The following is a 16,055-nucleotide window of genomic DNA, read 5'->3' on the forward strand; positions in this document are numbered from 1 at the left end:
TGAGGCAGGAGGATTGCAAGTTCAAACCCAGCCTCAGCAGCTTTGTGTGGCCTTGAGCAACTTAGCTTGACCCTATCTCAAAAATAGAAAATAAAAAGGGCTGGCGATGTTTCTCAGTGGTTAAGCACCCCTGGGTTCAATCCCCAGTACCAAAAAAAAAAAAAAAAAAAAAAAAAAAAAAACAGTTTTATGGTATCTAAGTGTAAGTTTAAAAAGGAGTTGCCAAAAGATGTTGGGTGGGGACCTTATCTATTTCTCCTCTGCCTTATTCAAAATCCATTTAGAAGTCAAGAGATCTTTAAAATATCCACAAATTCTTGTAGTTTTACTGCACAGTAAAGACTCAATCAGTTTCACAGCTTTGGCTTTATGCTGAGTTCATTTAGGTTAACTCAGAACTGGTTATTTTCCAAAGAACTTAAGGCTATAGAGCAAACAAAAGGTAGCAAAACATCTAATATTGCATGCAAAGTATTTCTTCATCGTGGTAATAGGCAATAATTGAGTAAAAATAAAACTAAAGTGCCTCTGTTCTTCCTGCAGAATTTCTTTTTCCAGCTTTAAATAAACCTTTAATTTCAGAATAGTTTTACATTTGCAGAAAAGTTTCAAAGATAGTACAGTGAGTGTCTGCACACTCTTGTTCATCTTTTCTTTATTCACCTTACATTAATATGGTATATTTGTTAAAACTAATGAGCCTATGATGATATATTATTAATTAAACTTCCAATTTTATTCAGATTTCACTAACTTTTTTCCTAATGTCTTTCCCCCCACCCCTACAGTCCATCCAGGATATCATACTATATTGACTTGTCATGTCTTCTGGGTTTTAACAATTCCTTCAACTCTATTTTTGATGACCTTGCCAATTTGGAGTACTAATCAGATATATTATAGAACGTCCCTCAATTTTGGTTTGCCTAGTGTTTTTCTCATTGTTAGACTGGGGTTACATGCTTCAGGAACGAAAATCACAGAGGTAAAGAACTGTTTCAGTACTCCATATCAAGGGTACATACTATCAAGATGGCTTATTACTGATAGTGTTTAACCGTGGCTAAGGTAGTATTTGCTAGGATTTTCTGTTGTAAAGTTACTTTTCCCTCTTTTTCTAAACTGTGCTCTTTGGAAGCAAGCCACTAACCAACCCACAAGTAAGGGAATGGGGAGTTTTATTCTACCTCCTTGAGGAGGGAATACTTACATAAACTAGATTTCATGGAGATGTCTTTCTTCTCCCCTCGCCCTGACATTAGTATGGATTTATGGACTTTTTTTATACTTTGCATTATAAAGTAATATTATATTCATTTTCCTGCTCAAATTATTCCAGCTTTGACCACCAGAGAGCTCTATAAGATGCTTTACATTCATCTGTTATATTTTTTGTCTCAGTCTTAGATTCAGTCATTTCTTCAAGGAGTTCTAGTTCCTTTTATTGGGAAATGATATTAGAAATCAAAATATGGATTCTGGATCTGTCTATAAAATTTTGGCCTGATAGTATCAGACCAGTTCCTGGATGTCAGCGGACCTGTTTTTCTTTGTCAGAAAGCATTCTTGACATTTCTTTTCACTGTCAACTAAATATGAGCTCTAATGAAACATGGTTGCTAATGAAACTAATGTAATTTTTATACACTTGGGAGAAAGTGTGTAAAATTGGGAGGTGCTGGTCCCCTTATACTCTAAATGGGTCCTACTATACCTGGAAATCTTAGTTTTGCAGGTTACATTTTATATAAATATTAACAAACTGTAGCACTTCAGATGGGACTGGCCATATTCATATAGTTGGGAAATGGCATAATCAGAATTTAATTAGAAGAATGTTGAAATTAGCTGTATATTAGATCTGAAAAGACATGGAGTGAATATCATATATGTTTCCTGTGATATAAAATGGACTCTTGTCCTCCCGAAGGTAGTCCAAGGACCAGATGAATTTAAATTATTCACCTATTACTTAGTGGTTTTCACCAAATATAAGGCAGCATCAACTATATTTTAATCAAGGAATGAACTTCCTGAAATGGTAAAAAAAGAAAAACTCATTACTGAGTTTTTTGAAGCCCTTTAATCTGAGCTCACTGAATTCCATCATTTTTATTCTTGACTTTCTTTTAATTTAGTTGATTAGTAAAAGCTTCAGTCTGAAAGCTTACCAAGCACAAATATCTATACTAAGCAATATTACTGCTCTCCATCAACCTACATTTCTTTAGTAGTTTGGCTACTAGGTAATTAGATGTCCTGTTTAACCTCCTCCATACCTAAAGGGTAAAATCTACACAGTAGTGGAGAGGTCCACAGACATCATAGATTATCTTGATGATAGTTCTAATCAATCTGGAGGTATCAGGTGAACTACATACAAAAAGTGATATGCAACAAAGTCATATCAATTTTATTTCTACACCTTGATTCTATTCATGTCACAGTATTTATGCTTCATCATTTTGGAGAAAATCTATCACTATTATGAAGTAAATAAATCTGAACTTCTTTCACCTTTAGTCTGTGTTTAACATTATTTATATAGTATTCTGTTGACTGGTGAATCTTCCTATTGAATCCAAAACTTTGCTACCTTTGCAGAGTTCCAGGTAAGGGGCCACCATTACATTTATCCAGTAATTACTGAGATTTTGATGACAATAATGAAGGAAATATGATCTCTTATCTTGTCATTGGGGAACTTAAGAGAGTCTGGGGGAAGGAGCGTATAGTCTACAACATGAGGGAAAGATTAATTGTTCTCAGTCATGGGCACTTCATGTTGATTCTAGGTATTTCTGAGGTATGCCTGAGGTGTGCCTGCTGCTTTTTGTGTGGGCTTCTCACCATGCATGTCCCTATTCACATCCATTCTTCCTTCTCAGTAACTCTCCTTTACATGGAATCGTTTTGCTGCAGAATTTATGTGAAGGAAAGGAACAAATTGTGTCTTCTTATCTCTTTTCAGGGGTGATGGTAATAAAAAAGAAAAAAAGATTCAAGAGAGAACAAAACTCACTGATAAGCCATATATATTATTTACTCCTGTGGGCCAAAGGGAATTGGACAGCTAGGGCAGGGTGAGAAGCCACCAGCCAAAGGTGAACTGGCAACTCATTCTTACCAGAGCTACTAATCTCACATGTAGGATAATGGAAAATTCCTAAGAAATGTGAGGTAGAAGAGGACAAGAGAAGGAAGAGGAGGAAGAAAAAGGAGGTAGGAGAAGGTAGGCCCAATGCAGTGACAGGGTCTGCTGTTATCTGATCATGAAAGTGGAATGTATGCCTCTCTTCCTAACTTTGCATTCAACCACATCATGTTGGTAGCTTGACCAACCGTGGCTGTAAGAGTATTTACAGGGCTGAGGCTGTAGCTCAGAGTGCAGAGTGCTTTCCTAGCACATGTGAGGCACTGGGTTTAATCCTTAGCCCTGCAAAAAAAAAAAAAGTAAAATAAAGGCATTCCATCCATATACAAGTACAATTTTTAAAAAAGAGTATTTACAACATGAAAGTTAGCAAATACTATTAATGAGGGCTTTTCCCCCATGGAGAGCCAGTCATTATAGCTTTATCAGTACACTGCTACGTGTACTTATGTACCAAGAATATAGACTCAAATACCAGTTATTTTCTTGTTTGAGAAAACAGGTTTTTCTCTCTCCTAGTAGACATGAACTCAACTTTGTGGATTTTTGGCTGGAGGAGGAGTGTGATAGGTATTAAGACAGGAGATGAAAACCTCATAATTGCATTCAGGGACATGGGCACTTTGCTCTATAGCAATCGTTATGGCATCTACCACTTATTCTTTTACAAGATAACTCCACCATCAAAGGAAGGAAAACACCCGCCTCTATCTTTTCCTTTTCTATTACAGAAGGACTATTAGACTTTGTTTTGCATATTTACATATTAAAACAACATGTATTTTTATTTTTATTTTTACTGTTTGATTCATGACTAACATTTGCTTTTTATACCAAATAAAACTTATTTTACTTTGACCAACATATTTGTTGCAGCCCAGTATTTCTATACACTTCTGATAACAGTACCCAGATTCCCCTCTCTATCCATATATGTTGATGATGTTGGCTTGCTTCTGGTACCAGGACAGACAGTATTCAGCTCTGACCAAAGTCATAGTAAATTGCTAAGGAGTGGACATGTGACAAATCAAAGTTCCCAGAATGCAGAAACAGTTGTGGAAAACTGTTGAGAAACAGGCATTTATTCTTCACCACTGGCTATGAACCTGAGAGAATGTGAGCCAGGAGCTAATAGAAGATGATGCTACAAATACAGTGTCAGTCCCTAGACCTAACTATGCCTGTAGTCTAAATGACTCCTAGATCTGACAGGTACAGACCCTGTATGATTTTTTTTTTTGTTAAATTATTTAGAGTAGTTTACATGCAAGCAAGAGTCCTGGTATGCTATATTTATAATTTAAGAAAATTAGCAGTCTTTCCAAAGAAATTGATGATAACTTTTCTGATATTATATTGGTGTTTTCAATAAAAATAAATTATATGTCCTAACTTTTATTTTTAGAGTATTTTACTAAATACTATAAGTTATACTTAAGTATTTATTTAGTATATAAATATACTGAAATATTTATTCTAAAATATTTGCTTTACATTTGTACATAAAGATATATTTAGCTAAAATTAGGAGCAGAATATATATCACAGACTGTTGAGTATATTAGGAAGGAATACTCTTTTTTTGCTCATTTACAGTTTTAACTGCTTTTATCCTCTGCAAGGCTCCTCCACGAATAGGCAGCTTTTTAAGAGCAATATCTGTATCAGCCAGAGGTCCTCCCAGTAATCGGGCAGGAGTGCTTTCCACTGTTACTACCCCACCAGAGGGCACCTAAAAAAGCAAAAGGTAAATATCTAGAGTCTGTCTACATTTTCAAAAAAAGAAAAACCCAATCATCCTTTGGAAAATAGACAAAATGTAACGATAAGTAACTGGGAGGCAGCAAGATAGGGGTTTTGGAGCCAGGGTTTGGAGCCAGGGAGAGCGGGTTTGAATTCTTCTATTGCTTATGACCTTTATAATGGGTGGCAAATTATGGTCAACAGAGGTCACCAGGAACACTGGCTTATGACATGAATCCACTTGTCAGGCCAAGGAGGTATTGCACATTGCCTGTTAAAAAACATGTAAAGATATACACTGACTAGTTTGGGTAGTAATCTCAAAGGAAACTGAGAGGGTTGAATCTGCTCTAGACCAGTACTGGGAGAGGATGGATGATATTGTGGGTAAATAAAATAGACCTTAAATGATGTGAATATTTGAACGGAAAAAGAAAGAAAGAAGGAAAGAAAGAAAGGAAGGAAGGAAGGAAGGAAAAGAGGGAGGGAGGGAGGGACAAAAATTCCATAGAAATAACATTTTGGGAGCCTAAATTTAATATCTATTAAGCAAAGGAAGGGGAGAAAAATCTTACCGTTGTGTTAAGGCCTTTAATAACTGTCCGATGAAATATTGCATTTTGTGGTTGCCCTTTGAATTTAGAGGATTCTATAGCCTTTTCCTGAAGCCTTTTTGCTTTCTGAAGATTTTAAAATTAGAAATAAAATGCTATTAAAGCATTAACTATGGTAGTTATAATGAAGATACAAAGTACATATACTTCTGTTCAGCTTATTCTTTTTTAAAAAACATTTTTTAGTTGTAGATGGACACAATATCTTTATTTTTATGTGGTGCTGAGGATCGAACCCAGTGCCTCATATGTGCACTACCAGGGAGCTACCAGGCAAGAGCTCTACCAGGGAGCTACAGCCCTAGTCCCTTAGCTTATTCTTTATTAGGCTGCTCTGGAATCAGCATTTACTTATTCAGACCAAGAAGGCAGCTACTTTTGAGGGTTGAATACTTTGTGCATTGAAGAAGATACCAAGCACCTAAAAATACTCTGGTCATTTCCAGAGGTACTGGCCATATATGACCAAGGAATAAAAAAATGTCTTGGGGAAATTAGATTTAGTTTAATATATAATTTAATAATTTAATTTAAATAGTATAATTTGTAACTTACTAAATTTGTATAAAGTATGCATATTTCCAAATATGTTGAATAAATTAAACATAACAGTATACTGAAATTTCAAATATTCAGAACCATATAAATTATATAATTTGTTGCAGGTAATTTAAGTTCAATATTTGAGGCACTGAACAGGTGAAATGTGAGGATGTGAGGTAACAAATGATCATCAGGGAAGAAACTTCTTGTCATTAACTGTTCTTAAAAATATAAGCAGTTATGAGGATATTTTCCAAGTAAACTTTGGAAGAACGTTTAGTGAAGAGGATACCTGGGACTTAAGAGTTTATCTTTAACTTAGGTTTTGCTATCTTTATATGTTTCCTCTATTTTAATGGATTAACTTAATATTTACCAATTTCATATCTAGAGGAAGAACCAGGACATTAAATACAAGCATATTAATGTTGTTAATGGAAAATATAGAAATGAAGACATTTTTTAAATGCCTGGTGCTTCTCACAAATGTCAAGAAAACAATTAGTATAAAATTTTTAGATTGGTTTCTAGTTAAAGCAGCTTATCACATTTTTTTCCAAAGGGATATTTATCTCAAATTTCCATTTAAACTGTAATATGTTCTTTTGGTAATTACAGAGGGGAAAAGCTCTTTGGGGAGAGGGTAATATAGAATAGTTGCTTTTTCTGTTCTTCACTTTACTTTTTACGGAAAAGAAGGTTCAGAATGGAAAGTAGAGTGTGATTCTCCAGCTCATTCCTGCCCATCAGCGGTCTTTATACAGGTCAGGAACACCACCTTTAATTCCCCCTGCTAAACCAAATGAAACTCAGAGTAGCATCTCCTGTAGCTGTGAAAAGGCAGTTTCAATTATCAAGCTAGACTGCATACAGGAACCTAATAGGGTTGGTAGTCTACAGAAAGGTGACCAGAAAAAAGTAAATGACTATTCACTTCTGAAAAAAATCTGTTCTTAAGAGTTGGTTATTTGTTGTATACATTGTAATACTTTAAAAATCCTACCTTTAGTGTTTTAGCATTTGATGTTCTAGCTAAGAAATTTTCCCATGATTTATTAGCTAGTTCTCTTTGCTTGTGTGTAGCTTGTATCTGAAATGAAAAAGGTTAAGGGTGTTTTAGTTTCTAAGAAAGGATATCAAAGGGTTTGAAAACATCTGTTTTGAAGGAAACACCTACCCTTTGCTAAGGTAAATTTTAAGGCTCATTAGCAAAAATATTAGAATATTCATAGAACTTAATTTAAAAAACAAAACTCTTAAATGAAAAAATAATCCTTTACACATATGTGGCTAAGGTTTGAACTGCTTTCCATGAAATGTAATGCAAAACTGCTTTTAAAAAAATAATAATTCTCAGCAATACTGTTTTATGTGATTGCCATTTGTGAAGATAGATTATAATGCAGAGTAAAGTAAATACATGATTTAACAAAAATTTCACAGGTGAAAATAAAGAAATTCCTGCTGGTCAGTGATAATTACTTTAGTTAAAATTATATTGGTAAAATAACTTCTAATATATGACTGCAACAAGACAAGTAATTTTGTGACAACAGAGTTTGTTGTGTTAATGAAGTCTAGGGAGGGAACTACTAACAAACTGCAAAGTACACAATTCTCAACAGGCTATCCATTTAACATATAATCAGAGGACACATGTCCTTGGTTGATACATATTGTACTATTAAGATTAAGTTATGAGTTGGGCATGGTGGCATACACCTGTAATTCCAGCAACTCAGGAGGCTGAGCCAGGAGGATCACAAGTTCAAAACCAGCCTCAGCAATTTAGCAAGACCCTAAGTAACTTAGCAAGACCTAGTCTCAAAATGAAAAATGAAAACAGCTGCGGGTGTGCCTCAGTAGTTAAGCACCCCTGGGTTCAAACCCTGGTACAAAAAAAGAAAAAAGATTAAATTATGAACCTAAGAATGACTAACAAAATAACTGCTAAAAAAATGGGATCAGAGCTTTGATAATAAATCACAATAATCAACAAATCAACAATATTTAGTCAATACAGCAAATATTCTGCTATTCAAAAGAAGTAATGATAAAGAGGCAATATAAATTCCAACTCTGCTGCCCCACTTCAGAGCAAATAAACAGATTAAATGGCAACATCTATGCAAAAAACCAAACCGAACAAACAAAACGCCCAGCAAGCAAAACTTTCAAGCAATTGGTTGGTATTAAATGGAGTGGAATTCAAAGGTAACACATAACAGTTCCTACTGCTGTAGATATTAACATCTTATAGGCTATGTGAAAAGGTCAGGCAATAGAAAACACTTTGGAAATCACCTTAGGAGTTTCAAATATTTAATTGTAGTTACAAAGGATCACAAAGAAAAGGCGGAGAATCAACATTATCTTTGTATCCGTGGATAATTTAATTTAAATAATCACTTATTTTACTTGCTCAAAAACACAAGATGTGTTCAGTTTTTGGAAAATGGCTATTTTCCTGACAAGTCTTTTCTGATTAAGTCAGAGACCAGTGTACCTCTGGATTTATAGCATGAATGTTCATAGAAAGCATTCTGCACTGTAGTGAAGGTGCAACTGATTGACTGATAAGCTGGTAGCTGGTATACCATTAAGGGCCTATCACAGAATGAGAGAAGGGGCCAACTTTATGAGTTTTTACATGTAGTTGCAGATAAACTATCAGAATTTGTTAAATGTATACATTTATATAGGTCACAATTTTTGAAACCTTGTTTGGCATTTCAAAATACTGAAGTGTTTCAGATATCTCTTTACCTTTTAAAAATGTAAGACTGAAGAAATCAAATTATCCTGTCATAAAACAGCATTAAAATAGTAATTGAACCTAAAACTCAACTCCATGGTTTCCTTTAAAATTATACAAACACTGAAAATTTTTTTTCATATGCTGAAAATAACTAAATAAGGCTAAAACAATCACGAGTAAAATATATATCCTAGGAGTAACTTCCTCTAGTTTATGCATTGAGATTAATATGTTGTGCTTCAACAGTATTGCAGCTTACTTTTGCATATACTTTCTGTTCACTTTGTGCATCTTGGCGTGCTTGGCTTTCAATCATCTCATTTTGCAGAGAAACTACCATCTTTCCAATACTTTCTGATGCTGTTGTAATACCTTCCAAAACTTTTTTATCTGCAGTGACGGGTCTTAACTTTTCTAATTTTATTTCTTCATATATTTCATTCCATATTTCTCCAATCTGTTGTAACAAAGTTTAACAAAGTTAAATTAACCAAAATATGATGTAATTTTAGGTAACCATTTATGTGGGTGGTCACTCCTATTATGCTAACCCTTAAGCTTCTCTAACTTCTTAAGAATATTAAGTGCTTTGGGAATGATTCAGGGCATCAGTTATATTTGAGTACTCGGAAGTAGTTTACCAAATGTTTTTCATGATTCAATATATTCATGGATGAGGATCCACCACCTATGGCTTATAACTACTTCATTTTCACAGCTGCAGAAACTGCTGACTTATTCTCATTTATCTAAATTATTGCTGCTTTCCTCCCTGAATACCTGTACTGAATGTTAGGTCACACTGAAATGTAGGAACAAACATGGGGATTCCTGGAAACCTAGAACAGATTCATCCTGAGAAATCAGGCCCTGCCCCTCTCCTCCTCACTAAAGCAAAGTATAACTGAATCTCAGACTTTTAACCGTGTGGCTCCATTATGCTCCATCTCATATTTTGTGTTGTCTAGAAATTAATGTGCTTCAATATATTTAAAGCTAGAATAAAACTTATGTATCTAAGATAGGGATAAATTCAATTTTATTTTCATTTGAAGATAGGGATTTAGTAATTTAAAACATTCAATAGATAAATACTGCTGGGTGCAGTGGGGCACACCTGTAATCCCAGTTATTTAGAAGGCTGAGGAAGGAGGATTCCAAGTTCGAGAATAGACTGGGAAAATTAGTGAGACTATCTCAAAATTTAAAAAAGTAAAATAAAATGAAAGACTTGTGTTGTAGTTTAGTACAAAAGATCCTGAGTTCAATCACGCTTATCACAAAACAAAGCAAAACCAAGTACATTAGTACGTAATGCTAATATCAGTATAAGGCAAATGTTTACTTAGTAAGATTTTCCTGAAACTTCAAAAGTATTTATTTACTGATGAAAATATAACCAGTAGTGTAAGCATTCTAATAACTTTTGAGATTTGATCATGATATCAGCTAATAATTAAAGAATACTTGACAAGCATTAATAATTTAATAAGTAATAACTTATTTAATCCTAATGTTTTCCAAAGAGAAGAAATTATATTATTAAAATTCTTTTAGGCTTTTGATATTACTATATCAGTAATATCCATCTTCTTTTATAAGCTAATAGTTGGATGAAATCTAATCCCATGGGGAGCAGATAACTAATGATCAGTATTAGATGCAAAACAGGAAATAAAACAAGCCAGCATAGATAACTGCTCACAGCTATGTACAGATCTTTTATTTCCCAATTTATTTTTTGCCATAATGCATGTTAATAACAGTTATTAAAACTACTTACTTTGAAATCAAGGTACCTATGTATGATACAGAGAGTGACAAAATCTTCAGCAGATAGACCAGGTAAGTTTTCGAAATCTAAACAAAGTTTATAAATAGAGAATTACTTCAACAGAACAAGTGACTCACTCTAAGCTACTTTTGATTTCCTCAAACGTTTTTCCTGTGAGTGTTGGTTACTCCTACATTCTGCCAGGTCATCCTTACCCAGTCAGTAGCAGAGAAATAATTCTTTCTGTTTTATGGTCGGACAATGATATTTTACTTTCAGAAGCTGAAAACTGAAAATGTCTTCCTTAACAAGAAGCAATGTGACTCAGAATGTTGATCTTTAAGCCTAACCATCTATAGTAAGCCCTTAATTCAAGCTGTACACTGGAATTGCATGGGGAACTTAAAAAATTACTAATGTGGTAATCCCATATCCAGAAATTCTAATTTATTTGGTCAGTGTTAAAGCCTAGGCATTGAGGTAACAATGGAGCATGCGTTTAACTGTGTGAAGGGACTTTTGAAAACTGGGTTCCAAAGCAAAATATATATGCAGTAACACTCAGCACAACAGAAAAACTCTTGTGAATTTGAGGAGCAGCTTCTTACCTAGTTTGCCCAATACAGCATAAATTTTTGCTCTGATATTCTCTGCAATATCCATAACTGCAATCGATGGGCAGTTGGCAGGCAGTGGCATGATTTTTTGCTCTTCTTGAAAACTAGTAAATAGAGGTTTCTTTGTATCTAATAATTGGAGACCATGAAATATAAAATTGACAAAAACCATTGTAAATAAATACTTAATTTTGAGACTTTGGTCTAACCAAAATAAAATATATAAAAACATTACAGTGCCTTACACAGTTACTCTTTTGGAAACACAATCAGTAATTTCTTCCCTACTCTGTAACAAAACTTAAACCTTTTATTTATATTATTTATGTAAAATATAAAAAATTTTACACAATTACTTTTTTAAAGTGAAATTTTTATGTAAATAACTTGCAAAATTTTGAGATCCTGAAACAGATTAACAATGATATAAACTCCTTCATTTTGAGTATCTAATTTTATGCTATAGATGTAAAAATTATTTTATGATGTTATAGATCAAAACTCAAATAACAAAATGGGTCAAAGAAAGAAATCACCAGAAGTGGAAATATTTTCATTTAAAAATAAACAACACTAGCAGTTTTGACAAAACTACAGTCAGAATCTTAAAAGGATTGAAAGAGCCTGCCTCGCAAGCACAAGTCCCTGGGTTCAATCCCCAGCACCGGGAAAAAAAAAAAAAAAAAAGAATTGAAAGATATATAGCATTATAGAATATAAATAAATTATAAATTCTGATGCTGTTGACCTCATTAGAGTAATTAAAATTTGTGAACATTTGATTTATTTCTATTTAGAAAACAATTTCTTCACATAAAAAGTAAACTGTATAAACATTAATGTACAAGAAACTACAAAAATTGTTTTCAGACACTCTACTTATATCTCCAAATTTTATTGGTAAATAAAATATTACTGAATGTATTTGTAAAAGCAGAGAACCCAAATAAGTTTCTTTAGGAAGTAATGTTAAATAGTCAAATACAATTTTTTGAAAATATTCTCTAAAAATATGAACCTCTTAGTAATTTACTTGGTTTTCTTCCAATCATTCAGAATTTATAATAGCAATTTCTTTAAGCACTTGTGAAAAGAACTTTAGAAAGTGTAAAAGTCCTCATATTTTCCTATACCATTTAAAGATCCCTTTTAAAAATATATATTTAATTGCTTCTTCTAATAACAAAACACTTACCAATGATCTTCCCATTTTTATCACGTTTTACTCCTAGTTCTTTTTCTTCCTTTCTCCACAATTTAATTAAAAGACTAGCAGCTGTCTGATCCTTCTTCCCTCGCCAGGCATTGACATGAGCAGCAGTTTTGGGATTATCACAAAATTCAACCATTATTCCAAGTATTAGGTTACAGAATTTTTTTTGGTTTAACTTTGGCAAGGAAACAGAAAAGAAAAAAACATTGCGATAAATATTAAGAATGATTGCCTTAATTAAAAAAAGATAAAACACTTGTAAATTCCTTTTAAACTCAATTTCCCTTTAAAAGAGATGCCCACTTTAATGAGTGTTTTCAAATATTAGAAATTTAAAAAGATAAAAAGAAAAGGATTTAATATAATTCTGAAGTACATAGTCACATGTCATGGCCAAAAATGTATTAACTTGATTGAACTGGAAAAGGGAGATTTGCCACACACACACACAAAAAAAGTGAAGATGTTAATTTTAAGTGAAGCAAGGTCAGCAGTGACATGGTCCACTGCAATTACATGAACTTTCCATGTTACATGCTTTATTAAGGTATAAAAAGATTCATTATTAGCTATAATCTCTTTGTTATCAAGAGAACAACTGTGGTAACTAAATGAAAGTCAAAATGGGATATAACTGTATTTTAACAATTGTATTCATAAAAAGGGCATTTAAAGATTGAAGAAAATGTTCTTATTACCAAGCATGTTTCATAGCAACATTTAGGTTAGAAAATTCCCTGGAAACCAAAGGCCTCCATACAGTAATTTTTCTATGTGACATAATTTTTGTTGATTAACTCTTATAGAATTCTACTAACAGAATAGAGCTAAGGAAATAGAATCTGTTTGAGTTGCAACACAGTTTCCATTTAAAAAAGATAATATTACCTGCAAAGGTTATTATGAGTTATATGAGACTGCCTGGCACATAATAAGCTCTCAATAACATTTAAACATTATTAGCCGTTATTTCACACTGAATAAATATTTTAACAGAATTATATCAAGTAGAACCCTCAACCAAGTTTTTAAAATTCCTTATACTTCATTATCAGGAGAAAGAAGTATATATCAAAAGTTGAAGTTGATATAAAAATTAAAGAATATTTATAATTTGTAATGAACTTTATTGGTTCAATTCACATTAATACAATCTAATAATAACATTTATGAATAGCAAACACATAGCAATAATATGTATCAAGAACTGTTTTAACCGAAGTATTTATGTACATGCATATATACAGGCCCACTTGCTGGAATATGTATGGGCACACACTTATACACAATATCACTCATTTAACCCTTCCAATACTGTGATGAGGTAGATTGTTATCCCTGTTTTATAGATAAAGACATAAAAAATGGAGTTCTTAATTTTCTTTCAGGGTCATGGAGGGACAACAAATAATTTTAGCACATTTGTTGAATCAAAGTAGGTTAATTATACTGCTAATAAAATCAAGGATGGTGACAATCAGAGACATTGACATGGCTAGAACTTTGCATGAGAATCTCCCTCAATTTTTTTCTAAGTAGAATTATAATTTTCCTCCCAATCATTTTGACTATGAACTCCACTTAGATTGAGATTTATATTCTTCACGGATGCTTGACGGCTTGATAGTGACTATTTACTGGAAGGCTTACAATGCTCACTCCTGTTCATCCTGCAAAATGGTGGTTTGTGACACACCAGACTTCTTCATATCACCTCCAAACTAAGCACAGCATGAGGTTTGATCCTCAGCAACAACAGCAGCAGTAACAAGGACAACAACAACAACAAATCTTAGCTTTGTCTCATGGCTCTTAACTTCTAATACCAGCAGAAAAGTTAGAAGTTACTAATAAATGATTGAATTTTGATAGAGTCTAGCTCTTTACATACTATTTCTCAGCAGGTGGATGTTGTACAAGGAAATAAATTCCCTGCTTCTGTGTATTTGGGAATACTAACCTAAGTAAACTGATTTCTTAACTAGAGAAATTTTTAGAACCTTTAATATGCTAGTGCTTTTTAAATCTCCAGGAAAAATTTTGTTTAAAACTATATATTTGAATATGATTTGGGGGTACATTTCTTTACAAAGTAGTGTTCTGTGGTATTTGGTTTGGAAAAAGTCAATAAAGACATATTTATCTTTTGTCTTACAATTGTTGTAACCATACTTACTGCCAATACATCCAAAAGGAGAAAAATACCTTCCTTTTCAAGAAAGTAATCTTCTGAAGAATAACATCCCAAAATGCAGCACCTTAAATTAAAAGAAATTCATTCACTTGATAAAAATTTACTATTAAATTCCAATTTGTTGAATTTTCTATCAGAGCATTTTCAAAGAATATTTAATGTTTTTCTTCATTTCTTTAAATCAAAGAGTTAATATTTTTAACTTAAAAATAGAACTTTTAAAGAAACCATATAGTGTAGTTTAATTTCAAGTACTTTTTAAAAACAAAAACAATTAATTCTTCTTTATAACTGCCGATTTTGGGGCAGGGGTACCAGGGATTGAAATCAGGGGCACTCAACCACTGAACCACATCCCCAGTCCTATTTTGTATTTTATTTAGAAACAGGGTCTCACTGAGTTGCTTAGTGCTCACTTTTGCTGAGGCTGATTTTAAACTCGTGATCCTCCTGTCTCAGCCTCCCAATATAACTGCCTATTTCTTTTCTGCAAATGCAACATTCTCTTTTGCTGTCATAAAATGAATCATTCTTAAAAACCTCCTCCAGGGCTACTTTTACCACTTTCTCCAGTGGGGAATATGGGCTGAATACTACTGCTGGTGCTAGTGGTGATGGTGGTCAACAGTAACAAAGACTAATCGCTGCTCCTCTCAGATAAGCCTGCTGGGACCACCTTCCTGTGCCCCTTTTCTAAGTCTGGCCCCCTCTTGAACACAGGGGACCCTGTCTCTACTGTTTGTTGGGGGTGAGGTAGGGGAGCTGGTGCCCCAAATGCCAAGAACTTGACCTCATCCATTTAAGCAGTGGGTTTTACCACTTCTGGGGTGCCAGACATTTAGCTATTTAGTGTGTGAGGGTGATTCTGAATGAGAGAAGCAGTTCAAGTAGAGTGAATAAAGTAGATGTCCCTCCTAATGTGGATGTATTTTTTCCAATTAATTGAAGACCTACATAAAATACAAAGTCTGAGTAAATGGGAGCACCTCTGCCTGACTGCTGAGTTTAACCTTCATACTCAAACTAAAAACCTGACTCCTCTTGGGGTCTAAGCCTCGCAAACTTTAAGACTGGAACCTAGACTGTTGCTCTCTTGGTCCTCAGGCTTTCAATCACAGCATGGAACTACACACCAGCTGTCCTGGGTCTCCAGCTTGCTGACATTTTCCCCAAGCTTGGGACTTTTCCACCTCGGTAATTATGTAAGTCAATTCCTTATAACACATCTCTCTTTTATATTACTTCTATTGATTCTGTTTCTCTGGAGAACTTTGACAATATCTAAGTGCAAAGGACTGAAAAATGCTAAGACATTACTGACCTCAAGAATAAACAGAGAGGTAAAATATAAGAATAATAGTGTACAAATAACAGTGAATGCTTCTGTTTTTTCTAGACTAGGCCATTATGGAATGAGTTTAAATCACAAAAACGAGAATTTA

General features: G+C 33.6%; 1 protein-coding gene across 9 annotated transcripts in view; it reads right to left on the bottom strand.

Annotated features, from left to right (window-relative positions):
- Positions 1–208: 208 nt before the first annotated feature.
- Positions 209–16,055, bottom strand: part of Cfap69 (cilia and flagella associated protein 69) — a 69,839-nt gene continuing 53,992 nt past the window's right edge. For 7 of the 9 annotated variants that reach the window (XM_047562555.1, XM_047562552.1, XM_047562559.1 and 4 more), the window contains 8 exons: positions 14,596–14,677; positions 12,402–12,594; positions 11,198–11,335; positions 10,599–10,675; positions 9,075–9,272; positions 7,061–7,147; positions 5,476–5,580; positions 3,454–4,889 (listed from right to left, as the gene is read on the bottom strand). In XM_047562555.1, the coding sequence (XP_047418511.1) occupies positions 4,719–4,889; positions 5,476–5,580; positions 7,061–7,147; positions 9,075–9,272; positions 10,599–10,675; positions 11,198–11,335; positions 12,402–12,594; positions 14,596–14,677 (1,051 nt within the window). In that variant the 3' untranslated portion in view covers positions 3,454–4,718. The other 2 variants (XM_047562553.1, XM_047562556.1) reach the window with 2 other exon arrangements.

The sequence above is a fragment of the Sciurus carolinensis genome, chromosome 8 (assembly GCF_902686445.1).
Source record: "Sciurus carolinensis chromosome 8, mSciCar1.2, whole genome shotgun sequence".
In the NCBI taxonomy this organism is placed as follows: Eukaryota; Metazoa; Chordata; class Mammalia; order Rodentia; family Sciuridae; genus Sciurus; species Sciurus carolinensis.